Below are 16840 nucleotides of genomic sequence, written 5' to 3'. Positions count from 1 at the left end.
TCGCGCCTCGCTCGGACGGGCTGGCCACGTGGAGTTTTCTCCACGTCTGTAACACCTAAATATGGGCCAGTTTCCCTTAAAAAGACCTCCCGGAAGGCACCCCCTAGTCAGATCGTCTAAGTGTTGCGTTGCTATAACTAAACAAACAAACCTTCATTATATGGGCACGAAGCAACGTCGAACCGTGGTTCGATTTTAACTTTAATTTAAAGACATCCACGCGCGTCGTCCCATCTCGTCTAAGTTTCGCCGGCGCGGCCGCGGGCGAAAATGGCCGTCTTTAAAGTTATTTAAGCGCAACCGAGTCTCAGACACGGAAAGAAGAGAACCGAATACGCCTTAATTAGAATGAACGTAAAGAAGCCGATAAACACAAATCGCGCCATAAATCACGTGCCAGCGGGAGGGCCACGGCGAATTTTAACTTATAGACCGTAGAATATTTCTTGTCTCTGGCTTAACTCCCACCCCAGAAAAATACGGACGCTTCGTCCCCCTTATTAGTAGGTCTGAGACCCACTCAAACATATTTTGGTACTTTTCCGTTAACTGGACACTTTCGTTCAATTATAAATATGTTTATACACGTGTATAAACATATTCATTGTAATATTAAACATGTGTGAATTACGAAATAAAATATCGATTTCGTAAAAATAACTGGCACCCAGTTATCGGAAACGTACCCATATTTCTTCTATAATTTTTTATGCACGGGAGCGTCGAATTTTTAACAGAGAAAGATGTAAATTGGAGATTTTCCTTAACTTTAAAAAGTACGTTTTGGCCGCCGAGCGTTTTTTATAAATCGAAAGTTAAAACGTGCAGACGACTGGGGTATAACAACCGCGGAGTCCGAAGAAGGGAAGCAACGAGAGTTAAACGAAACGATTGCACCATTTTATTATCGAGCCGGCCCGCGCGGCCGGGTCCTTCTTATAAAAGAGCAGAGGCCCGGGCGGGCGCTCCGAGTAGGTCGGGTGGTCTCCGTTGCCGGGCCGAATTTTGTCGTCCGCCGTACAAAAATGGAGTTACAAATCGTCCAGGTCGAAGTCGTCCACGCCGTCCAGAGCTTCCAGCGTCTGAAAGTCCACTCTGTATCTCAGTATTCCTGAAAATACAACCACCATTCGTTAAGTCCGCACTCTGTCGCGCCATTAAAAGTAATTAGGGGCCGTCCATAAGTTACGTAAGGGCGATTTTGGCCATTCTAGACCCCATCCACCCGTGTAAGAAACCGCAATATTTTCTCTGATCCCCTTCCCTATCTTATGTAATATTTAGGCACGATTTTATAGAAAGATTTTAACAAAAAAAATTTTTTTTATGAAACCCGAAAAACCTTAGGTTCAAAATATATCATTATTAATTAGTTAATTAATATGTACTATTATTTATAAAAGACTTTATGTGAACAAATTTAAAAATTTTATTTTTAATTATTCGCAACCTTTTTATTATTATTATTATCATTAATATAAAAATGAATATTATGACGTTGATTAATTTTAATTTTCACAAAAGGACGCAAAAAACTGACAGATCGACTAGCTGTTTCTCAACGGGGGCGATATCGCCCCAAGTGGGCGTTTTTCCATGTTGAGGGGGCGATTAGAAACAATTTATATTTTGGCGGCGAAAACAATTTTCTGGGCGATATAGTAAAACATTATCTTCTATATATATATATATAACCCATTGAACGTGTATCCGTCCACGTAGCAGTATGCCAAAAATGGGCACTAGAGGCGCTCCAGCGATGATTTTAAATTAACAATAAATTATTTTTATTTGTAATAGGAATTTATTATTGGTATAAATAATCATTATATATCTTACCTTGCCTTATTATATGCCTTGATTAACCTTGCGCCACACGTTTAAACATCCCGCGACTCAGTGAACGTCGCGCATTGACTCACGGGAAATTTGTTGAAAAATGGCGGATGCATTTAAAATCGAGGTTTACAAGCGAAGGTAAATAAATAAATTAAACTATTTTAAAGTATTTATAGAATGTTTAATAGGTAGAAATATAGATCCGTATGACGCGATTGGGACGGTAAGATTTACCCTCCGAATAAAGGGGTGGCGACCTCCTCTGTGCGAACAATGTCTAATGAACCATACTCCTACGCGTGACCCTTCCCGAGATATAGCCCTCCGAAAATTCTACGGGTCACGTGACCACCTGTTTGCCACAATTTGCCCTGCGAATGAGCGGGACGGCGACCCCCGAGTGTGCGCGAGCGCGCGTTAATTTTTTTCGCGTGGTAGACTCCCTTTTGACCACGGTGTCACGTGACAAGAAATAACGTAGGCGAATTTTCAGGGGCTTATATCTCGCGAAGGGTCGCGAGTAGGGGTATGGTTCCTTTGATTTTATTGTTCCCACAAGGGGGCAGTTTGCCATCAGAATTTCAAAGTGCTGCAGAACTGTTTCTACTAATGCCTCTGATACTAGCAGAGCTCCTTCCTTTGCCACTATGTATTGTAGAAAAGGTTCTAAACTACTACATCAGAACTACAAACGTCAAGGCTCAACAACGGTCTCTACTTCTATCTACGGCTGTTCATATGCTACCACATTGCAATTACCCCACTATCTCTAATCATCCTGTAAACAAGGTTATTTGGTGTCATCTGCTTCTTCCATGGATAATCATGCAGACATTAATATCTACACAGATGGGTCTAAAAACTCCCTTCATGTCGGCTCAAGTATCTGTATCTTCCTTCAAGCTGACATATTTTCCCAAAATATGTTAGAAGGTACAAATACTACACACTTGTTCTATCAAGCTGAAGATGCTGACTGCCAAGCTGTTCAGTGCAACTTCACTACCAAACAAAACTCTGTCTATCAACATTTACTGTGATTCTCAGTCTGTCCTAAAAGCTCTATTAAATCCTAATTGCAATAGCAATAAAATCACATATATCCAGCACCATATTAAACATCTTGAAAATAAGATAACTTTTATATATTTTCCTGGCCATTCTGGTATACTTAGAAATGAAAAACTCGACTTTGAGGCTAAGTCAGCTGCAAAGGACACTGACTCGGACTACACTCACATCCCTCTCTCACGTAGCAACCTTAAAAATTATATTCATGACAACGCTATGAAAAAGTGGAATCAACAATGGTTGAGCAGTAAAACTGGTAGAATAACAAGACTTTATTTTCCTAGTGTTGAATGCAGGTCCTCATCGCCATTTACAGATTTAACATTTGCTACTGTTCAACTACTTACTGAGCATGATAATTTTAGAAGCTACCTGGCGATGAAGCTACCGGGCAGAACTGTCTCTTGCTTTTGCTCTACAGAAAACCTAGACAATGGCGACCATGTGATCTATCATTGTCCAATTTACAATCAACATACACTTATTCTGAAATTAGAAATCTTTACGCTTGGTTTCAGGTGGCCACGTCCACTGGATAAGCTTGTTCAGAAGCCACTGTTTGATGCTTTTTACAATTGTGTTCAAAAAACATGGAAGAAAAGACTATTTATAATTTCTAATATCTAGTTTTACATTTTAGTTTTCACTAAAAGCCGAATACTAATTTTATGTTTACAGTACTTTGTATCGTGTATTTTGGTTTATGTACAGTATTCTTAATGTTATACACCCATAGGAATAGTGCCCTTATTCTAATAAAAAAAATAGAGAAAGACCACCACACGGCCTTTCTCCCATGAAAATAACCTGTAGAGCATGAGTCTGCTAGCGTTATTATTTTATCACGTCATACGAGATGGCTTTAGTACAACAGCGTTCTTAATAGAAACGGCCAAATTGTAGCCAAATTCAAAACTCCACCACTCATTCAGATAAAAAAATAACAAGTAAAACCGGCAAGGCCTTGTTTGGGACAAGACTATGTCTCGGAGACTCACTACTAAGCGGAATCACTTTGACGCTCAAGGCGGGTCTCGTTCTCATTCTCCAATCTTATTTGGTACTGTATCGCTGCTTTTGGCCGCGATCGTTCAAACTTCGCCGGCCACGTTGCATTTTCGATGAAATTAACCTATCCAATTTCGAAATTTCTCTCAGTTGCGTGTCAGCCCGGGTTGAATTTTTGTCGATACGTAACGAAAATTTCCCGTTTTCGAAAAAAATAATCGTGGCTATTGGGACATTCCAATTTTCAACTCTGACTCAGCGTTGTTCTCAACGTTCGTTAAAAATCGTTCCTTTTTTCAACATTGAAGTTGCGCTGTTATCAGTGCTGTCTAAACACACACAAGTAGCAGTCAACAGACATGTTGACTGCCACTTTCCAATGAATTGTGGGTAATTGGTACGACATTTGAATGGAATCCATCTTGCTGAGAATGGAATTATGGGAACTAAGCACTTCGTACTCGAGTTGGAACGTCGTTGATGACGTCAAATTGTTGACTTCAACACTCAACATTCGAGTTGAAAATTGGATGTCCTGTATTGTACGCCCGAAATTATTTTTATTTTTTTTATTTTGCACAAACACTATACAGTTTAATCCGATTATAACGTCATCGGATGTAACGACAACCCTAATACAACGTCAAATTTTTATCGGTCCCACGATTTTACTATACTAGATAATGTTAAAAAAACTCACTTGTAACGATATAAAACTGTTTTAACGTCATATTTGAGGCACTCCCAAATTTACAGAATTAGATTACAAATTTTATTTAATTAACATAGAAGAAACTGCGTGTTCAGTCCTAAGGTCAGAGTTCACTTTTTAGAATGATTGTGGGTGGTACTCTCCCCCTGCCTAACTTCGGTGGGGTGAGGTGGCTGTTTTGCCTGTTTGTAGAAGAGAGTCGCCATTTTAGATTTTATTTTGACTCTGTTCTCTGTCCCCTGACTACCTAAGAGTCTGGATTTTTTATGCGCAAATGATTTGGGCACCTAATACTATGTGCCAAATATCAACTCTCAACATATATCAAATATGATATTTGGGATATATACATATATCCCAAATATCAACTCTCAACATATTCATACCTCTATGCTGGTAATAAAAAAACGGCAGTACGATTTTATAAACAAGATATAGTCTTGTCAAAAATAAGAATATTACGTAAGACGAGATCTATTAACCCCCCCTACCCGAGTAAGAAATCCTTGACCGCCACCCACCCCAAAATACCTTACGTAATTTATGGACGGTCCCTTACCGCCGGTCTTAACTACTTTTAATCGCGCCAACTATTTGCCTCGGCGCCGGGCGGCCTAGTTTTCACGCCACGTATCGATATCGAGACAATTATAGTCTATCAGTTTTTTAGTATTGCATTTAGAAAGGTGGTAAAAATAATATCGTCTTCGATAAATGTTTACGCGTCTATTCTGGGTCTAATCGAAGTGCGCTACGTAAAAGCTCATTTCTCGCCAATTGTCGCACCACTTGGTAACAACGTAGGTAGAAACGAGCCCATGGTGCCGTATTGGCCCGGATAGTCGAAGGCCGCTGCTGCCCCGCCGAACGTAAAATATGGCGGGCGCTGCCATTAAAAGTAATTACGCCGGCGGAGTCGCCATCCGTCTCCGGACTTTGTTTTTGCCGCTCCCCCCGGGCAAACCCAAAGTACCGAATTAAATGTCTTATTTTCCCCTTTTAACCGCCGGCGTTACGGATGTCGGTAAAACGGGCAGTCCGCAGTTATTATTTACCTCCGATTCCTCCGAAACCTTTGACGTACTGAGAGCCTTCTTGCGATCTGTCCGTGATAATTTCCAAAGTCGCTCCTGAAAATACAATCCTTTATTTTTCAAACTTTTACGCCACCGAAAACGTATCCGTCTGTTTAATTATAAATCGTCCGTAAAATTAAAAACTAAACCGTAACTTTCATCAATTTACCGGATCCTGTACAGTAGAAAATATTTAATACTAATTTATAAAGGTAAATCTCAGTCGACCTTTTCCGGTGTATTTGCCCAGATTTAAATAAATTTCTCCTTTAAAATATTTTATCGCGATTTTTAATTTGTGCCAAAGTCGAATCCGGCCTTTATAATTATTCTACCGTGCGGAAAGAACAGATTATCCGAAATCTCTCTCCAATCTTACGGGACGACGCGCAATCCTTGCCGGTTTGTGCTACGTCCTTTGGTTCCAATAGATTTCGGGTGCAAAATTTAATAGTGGAGACGTCGAAAACGACAAAACTTGCGTAAAACCATCCGAAACGGAAAGACTAAATATCCGTACGAAATTTAACCCGTCTAAACGTAAATGAATAAATAGTTCGTTTAATAATAAATAGTCGAACGATTTTTTCGGATTGTTTAACCTTGCGCGGCAAAATGTATTCTCCACCGAATAATTTAGTTTACTAACACAAAACGGTCGACCTATTTCTGGCTAATATCGCAAAGACGTAACTAAAAAACGTTATCGGGCAATTATACAAATATCGGAAGATCCCGATTTATTTCTAAATAAAAACCGGTAAATTTAATTTGTTTTAAAATGTATGAATTATAATAACGAATTTTTTACTCACCGAAATTCTTATAATTGTTTGCTAACCATTCCAATAGTGGCATGGAGTCTATTAATTCCAATTCTACACCGGTCTGCAAAATATAATTCGTCGTTTAATATACCGTATACGTTACGAAAATACTTCGAATAATTTAAGTTAATTTTTTGAAATAATCAAACATTCAAATTCCTGAATTGCTAACCGCAAGTAATAGTTGAAATGAAAAACCTAACGATATTTCTGACATTTTGATTTAAAAAAACTATCTGGGAATTTTATATAAAAATATTCCATTTTATTTCACGTAAAACAAAGTAACTAATACGTGGTGCATTCAAGTTCTAAGGTCTCCATTTTTTTTTCTGGCAAAATACTTACGTAAATTGAAACTTCTCAACATAATCTCCCTCCAGACATACAACGTCGACACCATGACATCGTGCCGCTGTGAACGCTTCTTTAGGGGTCTGTTTTGACCACTGGAAAATCGCTGATGCTAGAGCACAGGCACGACTGGAAAATGTGCGACCACGGATTGTGTCCTTCATCATTGGAAAAAGCCAAAAATCGCTAAAAGCAAGGTCACGTGATTAGGGATCATGAAAAACCACTTTAAAGTTGTTTTCACGAAGAAACTCCTGTGTTAACATCGTCCGCTGGAGCATTGTCTTGATAGAAGAGCACACGTGCAGCCTTTTTCGGCCGTTTCTCTCGCAATGCTGGAAGCAATTCGTGATGACAACATGATTGTGCGTATGGAGCAAGTTGCTTCACGCGCGCAATCATGTTGTCAGATCGGCTGGTGCGTGGGCAAGGATGTTTCGGTTCGTTGCCACGCGATGTTCGCCCTTCTTTGAGCTGTCGCACCCACGAACACACATTTTTCACACCCATGACACCATCACTGCATGTGTCCAGTGCCGGCCCGATGAGCTTTAGGATGGAGCAAGATCCTATTATGGCGCCCGAGGGTGGAACCCCGCACACGCACTCGATCCACGCGTCTCAACAGATAAGGCCATTCACATACTGGCCACACGCTTGCAATTAAAATATCGAAAAGTGAAAAAAAATAATTTTTCCTTTAATTTTCTTTGCCACTGAGGCGCTCCTTAGGACTTAGCTCCTGGAGCGGCTGCTCCGTTCGCCCTATGGTAGGGCCACTGCATGTGCCACTCAACTGGCAATGAATTTCGGTGGGTGTCACTCCACACAAGTGCAGATAACGAATGATTACGCGTTGTTCTTGTAATGAAAACATCGCCATTTTAAGTATCAAAAACACCTCTCACTCGAATACAGTTCCGTGCGCCGTGCGGCGCTCCCTGATATGCAACCACAAACAGTGTCTGGTTCTTTAAAAAAAAAACCCATGTTGCTAACTATTCCCGTCCCCTAACTGCCCATTTTGTATTTGCTGGTTTTGTTTCTATAATGTTTAATTTAAAACTTACTCAATTATTACTACTAATGTCCGGAACTGAGCCGAACCCAGATCCTCTTCAAAAAACTCCAACCAAAAGAGGTAGACCTCCAACAAACCGAACTACGCAATATTCATTCAACACTAAACCAGCTGAAGGTGAAAACAACTTGATTACCAAATATACTCAACCACGAAGAGTGGAATCGACTACTTCGGTAAGTGAAAATCCTACTTTGAATCCTTCATTTGCAACTTCAAATATGGAATTATCTGACACTACAACTTCACTTCTCTGGACGAAGATAGTTGATTTGATTATTTCTAGTAATGAAAAAATAGAAAGTCTTTATGAAAATTTTCTTTAATTCGCAAAGAAATTACAACTATTCATAATGAAATTAGTGACTTTACTGGTCAACTCCATACTATTACAGATAGAAAAGATAAATTCGAATCCGAACTTAAAAATTTAAAAAATGAGAATGAGCTGCTTCAATTTAAGATTGATGCAATGCATAATATATTAAATAATAATAATTTAATAATATATGATCACTCGAAAATATTTACTGACGGGAACGAAGAGGACATATTGAATTTTTTGAATCATTCACTAAATATTCCATGCAAAATGGATGAAGAAATAAAATCAATCGTAATATTCCTAATTCAAAGATTAATATCAAATGTTTAATTTTAAAATCTGATCAATTGTGAAATAAAATAATGATCACCTTCAATAAACAAAAACAAAATAAATCATTGGGACCATGCAAATTTAAACATGTCTGTAGATTTGGTTGTTAATTCTCGTAAGAGAAGAAAAGCTTTATTACCTTACTATATCAATTTAAAAAAAAAAAAAACGAAATATATAGGTTAAATTACGAGATGATTTTCTTCTAATCAAACAGAAAAAAGTAACTTGCAGTTTCTTAATAAATCAATTGGTATACGCATAGGAATTTTTAAAATACACGACTTAAACAATTCTGATAATTGTCAAATACTCAATAATGAAACTGATTACAATAAAAATCAAGAAACGTCTTACCTAAACACAATAAATTGGAATTGTAATGGCTTATCGAAAAAAGTTGATAATATTGTATTAAACATTTATTAAATAATACCGATATAATGGGTCTAACGGAAACCTGGTTGACTTTGCCAAATGAAGGATTAAAAAATAATTATATGGAATTTACTTTTATATCAACCGTGGTGCATAAACCAGTTGGGCCCGGTCGTCCATATGATGCATTAAGTTTTATTCATCAAGAAAAATATAGGTCTAATTAAGAATATACAGAAAATTGATAATTGTATATCAGTCTTAATCCAAATTACTAATCCACATTTACAGTTTTTGCTAAACAGATTAATAGCCATTATATTAGTTTATATCCCTCCAGATCAACTTCAGATTTTAAATGCTTATTATTATATTATAATAATAGGAGATTTAAATGCGGGAATAACTCAAAAAATGGATATGGAATAAGGGGACCTAATTTATCGATTTAAAAATATTCGTAAATCAAAAGACAAAAAATATAACAAAATAGGATTCAATTACTAGAATATATGGATCAATTACAACTATATATACTGAACGGCAGAATTAAAAATGATTATCCGGCGGAATTTACTTGTCTGACAATTCTGACTGTTCTTTCTGTTAAGTGCTGTACACACGTCAACTACGAACGTGATACAATTAAGAAACGACTTTCGGAACATCTCAACGTGTATATCTCTATACGTGTAAATGATACTTATATTGATTTTTCTAAATCATGTTATTGCTGTAATTTCAACAATTTCTCTGCACTTCATCTGCTCAGAGACTGTACTGCTTTGAAAAATTATCAAAAATTTCAAACTCTAAACATATTTTCTTCAAACAATGAATCTGATTATAGATCCAAGTTGGGCAATTTATCAAAAATGAATATGTACAAAATTGCTAATTTCTTTAATCAAATCATTAATGATTTGAATATCCATTATATGAAATAACTATATGTTCAATTAATCCATTACTTTTATATAGATATATATAATTAATTAACTAATTTAATTGTATTTATTTACTATTTATGTTTTTGTATTTTAATCAATTCCCCCTGTAACAAGGATTCCTTATTATGAATAAAGATTATTATTATTGTAATGTATAATAAGTTCTTCGAAACGAAAAAATACAAAGTAACGATTAGGATTGATAATTTTTTTAAAACATATATCGTCTAACTATTGTTTACAGATTGTTTAAAATATACTGAAACACTTTGTAATAAGAGTTATTATACGAAAATTATATCTACAAATCAAACAATTGTTATTTTCCCACTTTGAAATATATAAATATAACTAAAATATAGCTTATTTTACAGTATTACATTTATCGAATTTTAACGCGAGTCTAGAAGCATATGTAATCCTATGGTAACGAAAAATTTAACATTAGAAGAGCAAAAACTCGCAATTACGTCATCGAGACCGAATCCTCCATTACCATCGGGCAAGAATTTGATCGAGTATCATCAATTCTTCCCACGACACCCAACTCGTGACAAATTTCGAACATTTCCAATAAATTTCCTAACATTAACGCAATTAACGTTTCCAGCAAATACGGATTAATTTCGCTTTACGAAAAATCAATGTTTTCTTTCACCTATCCGATTAATCGGCACGTGTTCTTTCGATTGGTACAAAACAAATTTTGACTATTCGTTTGTTACTCGGAAACTCGGCTCGTTACGACTACTACATCTATTCTATAAATCATAAATTTTAACCATCGAATTTGTAATACTATTATTAAAACAAATGATTTAAAACTTACTTCTTTATCCGTAAAATGCGTTTTGTCTTTTTCTTGTTCCGGCGTAAGATGTATTATCTTTTCCTCTAAAAGTAAAATAATAATGGTAACGTATACGGTACAGTATGTACTGTACATTTTCGAGAATTTAAATATTTACCGTCCGTAGTATGATTTTTTAATACATAACGAACTATGTCTAGATTTTCCCAAGCTATAAGAATTTCCACCGAGCCCATTTCTAAAGCTCTTAACGTATCGTCTACACCAAAACAATACTTCCCAGTATCTTGCGATATTTCGTCAAAATAACGCCCTGTAAGTAAATACGTACAAATTTTAAATTATTTTAGTTTATTTAATGCATAATTTCTATTGTGAAAAATTAACAAATCATTCTTACCGATAAGTTTTTTTTCCTGAATAAATTTAACACTAGAAAGAATTTCTGCAGATAATTCAATGGCTTGATTAAAACCATTTTCTCCACCGTACGAAACGTCTACTAACTTTAAAACTTTAATTTGTAACCTCTAAAAAACAAAAAAAATGCTTCCTAATAATTATCAAACAAAATGCCGTCAAGTAATCGTAGGAAGAAACTGGACTACTTACTGGATCGAACATATCCGACTGACTTAATTCTGTTTTAAAATCGGCAGAACCCGCTAGAATCAATCCGGCTATGTTTGGTTTGTCGTTAGTAATAAATAACTGCGTCGCAACTTCTGCCACTTTACGTACGTAATTATGCCTCTTTTCCATCCTTAACCTTGCAAATCTCAAAGCAGACTGACCGCCACGTCCTAAAATAGATATTTTATTAAACTGATTGATTTAGGTTGCAAATTTTTGGAGAGATACGTAAAGATGCTATTTCACATTTTTTAGAAATACCGTATTTACTCGAATATAAGACGATCTCACATTTAGGACAAAGTGTGACTTTAAAGATCAAAATAAAGAAAATTAGATTTATTAATACAATTCTAATTTTATTTCGTTTAATCACAAATAAAATATCAAATGCACGTAAATGCACACATTGTCTCGCAAAAATTACTGGCATTTTAAACTTCAAGGAAAAATCTTGTAAAATCGACAACATAATTTGTTCACGTAAAGCTGGACAATCTGAAACCCTTTTTCCCCCCCTTTCAATTCTTAACAGTCGAATTCACTCTTCGTCGATTACACTTTGAGTTTCTTCGAATTCTGATTTCCAAATAATCATCTGTTTTCACGTGGGAATGAATTAAAACTTATATCCGGCTCTCGTGTAATTTCGGAATTCAATTCAAAAGCTTTGCTTTTCCTATTGCTATTCATCTTTACTCCTGATTCAAACGACTTAGATAAAATACTTTTGTTTTTAAACACTAAACGATGAGAACCCGGAAAAAATGCGAATACACAGTTACAAAAATTATACAAAAGGAAATGAATCCTTCCTCGCGCGTATAGGACGACCGTTTTCGAAGCATTGAAAAATTGATAAAAACCTCGTCTTATATGCGAGTAAATACGGTATTTCATAGAACTGAATCTCCAATAATGGCCAACCGTTTTTCGAGATTGTTTCTTTTTGAGTGCGTTTACTTCTGAGCTAATTTTACTGTCAGCACGCTCAACCTGTATACTGTACTTTCGTCCGAGCACCGCGCTCACTGGCGTTTACTTTACAGTTGTATGACGTCATTTTTAACGGAATTAGTAAGCTGGGAATGCTCAAAGTACTAGATAATCTAGGACCTTGGGGAGTGCTAGCTAGTTCGCTGTTGAGCTTTGCGCTAATTCAATATTCAATATGATTCTATCTGTAACGTAACATTTAAAATAGCAGCTTTGACATTATTATTCGCAGGAAGCCGCCATATTTCTTGTTAATGTTCGCGTTTACTTTCGAACCGGCATGTAAGCACGAATACACATGCTAATGACGTCACTTCCAGTGTTCAGAAGTAACACTATTAGCTCAGAAGTAAACGCACCCTTAGAAATGCATACAAAATAATCTTCAAACAACAGTCGTTTCTTATGTTTGTGCCGGTGGCCGTGGTTCGAAAGGTTTGTCCAGGTTCCGTTGGGTAGTGCAAATTTTGCCACATGACCATATTTTTTTCACTATGGGGAAATAATCTGATGATAAACGATACGTGCTGCAAACTAACTCGCATAGTAACTCGATCGTAATGCTGTTCGATAACGCTCGTGTAGATAATCGGAATGGCAAATACGAGGGTAGTCCCAGAAGTACCCGACCTAACAAAGACACAAAAAATTTGGTAAAACATATCTTTATTTTTCGACATAGTCTTTTTTTAGCTCGATACACATTTTCCAGCAATGTACAATAGCTTCGATCCCCTGTTTATAGTGAGAACTGTCGAGCTACTCAAAATAGCCATCAACCGCAGACTCCACCTCTTCATTCTTGGCAAATCTTTCATCACCAAGCCATTTTTTTAAGTTTGAAAAGAGAAAATAATCCGAGGGGGCTAAATCAAGCGAATAGGGTGCGTGAGGAAGCAATTTGAACGATCAAAATCAAAATCAACTCATTGATTTTGGCCATCGCAATAACGGATATGTGAACTGGTGCGTTGTCTTGATGAAACAACACTTTCTTTTTCGCCAAATGTGGCCGTTTTTTCTTGATTTCATCACTCAAGCGCTGCAATAAGTTCGCATAATACTTGATTGCTGATTGTTTTTCCTGGGCGCATCCCAAAAAACTGACGCCATGACCTTGCCAGCAGATGGAACTGTTTTCGCCTTCTTTGGAGCTGATTCTCCCCTTTCAGTCCATTGTTTCGACTGTTCTTTCGTCTCAGGTGTGAAGTGATGGACCCATGTTTCATCCATGGTTATGAATCGACGCAAAAACTCGGCTTTGTTGCTGCGAAACATTGCCAAAGACTCGATTGAAACATCCTCACGACGCTGTTTTTGTCCCATTGTGAGCAAACGCGGCACCCATCTTGCGCACAGCTTTCTCATGTCCAAATTTTCAGTTAAAATGCGATGTACAGCACTTTTTGAAATTCCTACCATGTCTGCTAGCTCTTGCACTTTGAGTTGACTGTTATCCAATATTATTTTGTGGATTTTTTTCACCATTTTTGGCATGGTCACCTCACTTGGTCGACCACTACGATGTTCGTCTTGGCAGCTTCGTACGGCCTCGTTTAAACTCTGCCACCCAATATTTTATTGTTGTAAACGAGGGAGCAGACTCCCCCAGAGTAGAATCTAGCTCACCTTTAATATTGGTTGGACTGAAACTTTTCAAATGAAAGTATTGTATCACATAACGATGACAATTTTTTTCCATGTTTACAAATTCACTGAGATTGTTCACTATTTATGGCTGCCAAAAAAATACTATACAACGTAACGTCTTCAAACTTCAAACTTAAGCTTCATAAGGTTGATATTTTCGAACACAATCGTTTTTTTTTTTTCAAACAAGTACCGCCATCTATGTCAGGTCGGGTACTTCTGGGACGACCCTCGTACTATATTGTTCTCTAGTGACATCTGGTGTGTGTTACCGGATGGCTTTGGTAAATAATGTTGTCCTGGACAAACTGCAGAAACATATTTTGCAGCCTGCTGCCATGGAAGAGTACGATAACTATAATTTTTGAGCCGATGCTCGGAATCAGTTAATAATTATATATTAACTAGTCCATCGGTTAAAAAAATGTAAAATAAATTAATTTTCGAAAAAATCTTTTTTCAAAAGCTATATTTTTTTTTATTTTGTAAAGTGTATATACAGTTTTATTATATATTTTTCGGGACCTTATTTGATTCTATTGTTGGCCAGATATATGGTTATCTCCTGCCTATTTGGGATATAAATTATTTGGACAGAACTGAAAAAATCCAGGTTTATTTTATTAAATGTATCTTTAAATTAGAATGATTGATATTTGGAGTTATACTCTACAAAGAATTTGGAAGGCTACCTTTGTGCTACCGTTGTATCAAATCGCTATCAAATTTTTGGCTTTTACTGTTGTGACTACCCTAGGACGAAATGAAATGTTTATGACTTTTGACTTACAGAGTTATTTAAAGGAAAAGACTAAGCTTTGCTTGCTTCTCTTAAAAATTTCTGGATGGTTTGGTTCTTCATATGTTTTAGACACTCAGTTTCCCAAATTGGTCGAAATGTTCAGTCGATAATGTACAGACTTACACCTACATAAAATTAAAATGAGATAGGATAATGCCTCGTTAAGTTGTGATCTGTCTTTACCTCAGTCTCCATCATTGTATCGTTTATATGAAGCAAATTACCGTGCTGAATCATTAATTTTATAACTAAAATATAACAAATACTGATTATTATTTTTTCAGAAATATTGATATATTAATTTAGATATTAATAAACTTAGAATGGTAGTAATTTTTTGTATCCTGTACAGTTCTGGAGCCTTTCTGCAGGCAGATATTTGGCAGTTATGGAAGTATTGTATGCTATTTAGAGTCTCCAGATATTAGCTATATAGTAGTTTAATAAATGAAACATTTTACAAAGTATGCTGAACTGATTTATACATCTTAAGTTCCCCTTGTACAAAATAAGTACAATAAAGTTTATTATTATTATATTTTTTGGGACATATTACAATTAAAAAAATTCAATTTTCATTAATTTTTCAAATTTTTTAAAAAATCAAGTTGACAAAATTTGAATATTTATTCTATGGCATCCATCTTTTCGCAGTTTATGTACTAAATTGTTGAAGGTAAATTACAGATTTTTTTTAGACATGTTTTACTAAAATTACTAAATTTTAGTAATTTAGAAATTACAAAGTTATTATAATAATTTCTTTTTATTTTACTCCTATGAGTCTCTAGCAATTGAGTGATTGTCAAAAAATGAGGTTTCTAAAATTTACTTTGAAACATTTTTTCTTGCAAAGTGCAAATTGCTATTACAATTGCAAATTTATGTACAGTATTTGATACAATTATGATATATTTTAGACTTTGAAGTTCTCTTCTCTCAGAAAACAACCTATGTTTACAAAGAATAGAAAAGCATGCCAGTTAGTTGCCAGCTACAAGATCACATAATGCTGCAAAGTTTCCTAAAAACTAAGACAAAAATTTTTTTATTAAATAATGAACAAAATCGTTTCATTTAATTAAACATTCCATTACTGGTTTTGTTGTGGATTTTAAAGAATTAAAAGCTATTGGCTTTTTCAGTAACACATCATACAAAGAGCAGTTGTTAACATAGGCTTTATCAATGGAGAAAATGATTTCGGGTCCTAATGACCTCTCTTCAGTCCTTACACTTTACAAAAGGAAGATAGATAATGATTACATCATGCATAACAATACATATAATATTTAAAAAAAAACTTTTTTAAATTACATAGTTGATTATTGGTTACAAATTGACATTAAAGAAAATATTGGGTAATTGACTGGGTAGAATCTGTGTACAAGGATTGCTGTATAACAGCGCTGTCCAACTTATCATAGCCCGCAGGCCATATTTTCTTCACCAAACATTTCAGGGGCCAAGAATATTAAAAAAATATTTTATTTATACTAAAAAGAAAACTTTAAAATATTCGTAATATATTAATGAGAACATTGTGGCCGTAATTGTTTAGCAACAATATCTTTTATGTCCACATCAATATTTGTTGTGGCAAGTCTAATTATATTTTCAAGAGTGGAATCTTTCAAACTGTTTCTATATTTTGACTTTATATATTTCATATCGGAGTATGCACACTTGCAGATATATGTACTTCCGAACATTGACACAATTTGAAGTCCAAAATCTCTCAATTTTGGATATTTCTCTTTATCTAAAAATTTGAATATTTCTATTCCAGTTACTCCATGAGATGTAAAAAATGGGTCAGCCTAGGTTGCATAATTCTATTTGATATTTAAGATCAACAGAGTTGATATCAATATTAATTGGATCACAAAATAAATCAATAGACAGTTTAAGATCATCAAATTGAGAAAATCTTTCATTGAAATCTGTAATTAGCATATCCAATTTTGGTAGAAATATTTTAAAATTCACTTCTA

At 35.5% G+C, this 16840-nt stretch overlaps 1 protein-coding gene across 1 annotated transcript in view; it reads right to left on the bottom strand.

The window, feature by feature from the left end:
• Positions 1–878: 878 nt before the first annotated feature.
• The window catches only part of LOC111632023 (eukaryotic peptide chain release factor subunit 1-like), a 45871-nt gene continuing 29909 nt past the window's right edge, over positions 879–16840 (bottom strand). The window contains exons 5-11 of the mRNA XM_023376379.1: positions 11378–11568; positions 11166–11295; positions 10923–11078; positions 10784–10848; positions 6522–6594; positions 5686–5760; positions 879–1111 (exon numbers count right to left, since the gene is read on the bottom strand). Of these exons, the coding sequence (XP_023232147.1) occupies positions 1032–1111; positions 5686–5760; positions 6522–6594; positions 10784–10848; positions 10923–11078; positions 11166–11295; positions 11378–11568 (770 nt within the window). The 3' untranslated portion in view covers positions 879–1031. The remainder of the gene's footprint in view (positions 1112–5685; positions 5761–6521; positions 6595–10783; positions 10849–10922; positions 11079–11165; positions 11296–11377; positions 11569–16840) is intronic.

Source organism: Centruroides sculpturatus, unplaced genomic scaffold (genome assembly GCF_000671375.1).
Source record: "Centruroides sculpturatus isolate CEXI.00-Female unplaced genomic scaffold, Cexi_2.0 scaffold72, whole genome shotgun sequence".
In the NCBI taxonomy this organism is placed as follows: Eukaryota; Metazoa; Arthropoda; class Arachnida; order Scorpiones; family Buthidae; genus Centruroides; species Centruroides sculpturatus.
Note: the sequence above shows the minus strand (reverse complement) of the source record. Positions and strands in the feature narration are given on the sequence as shown.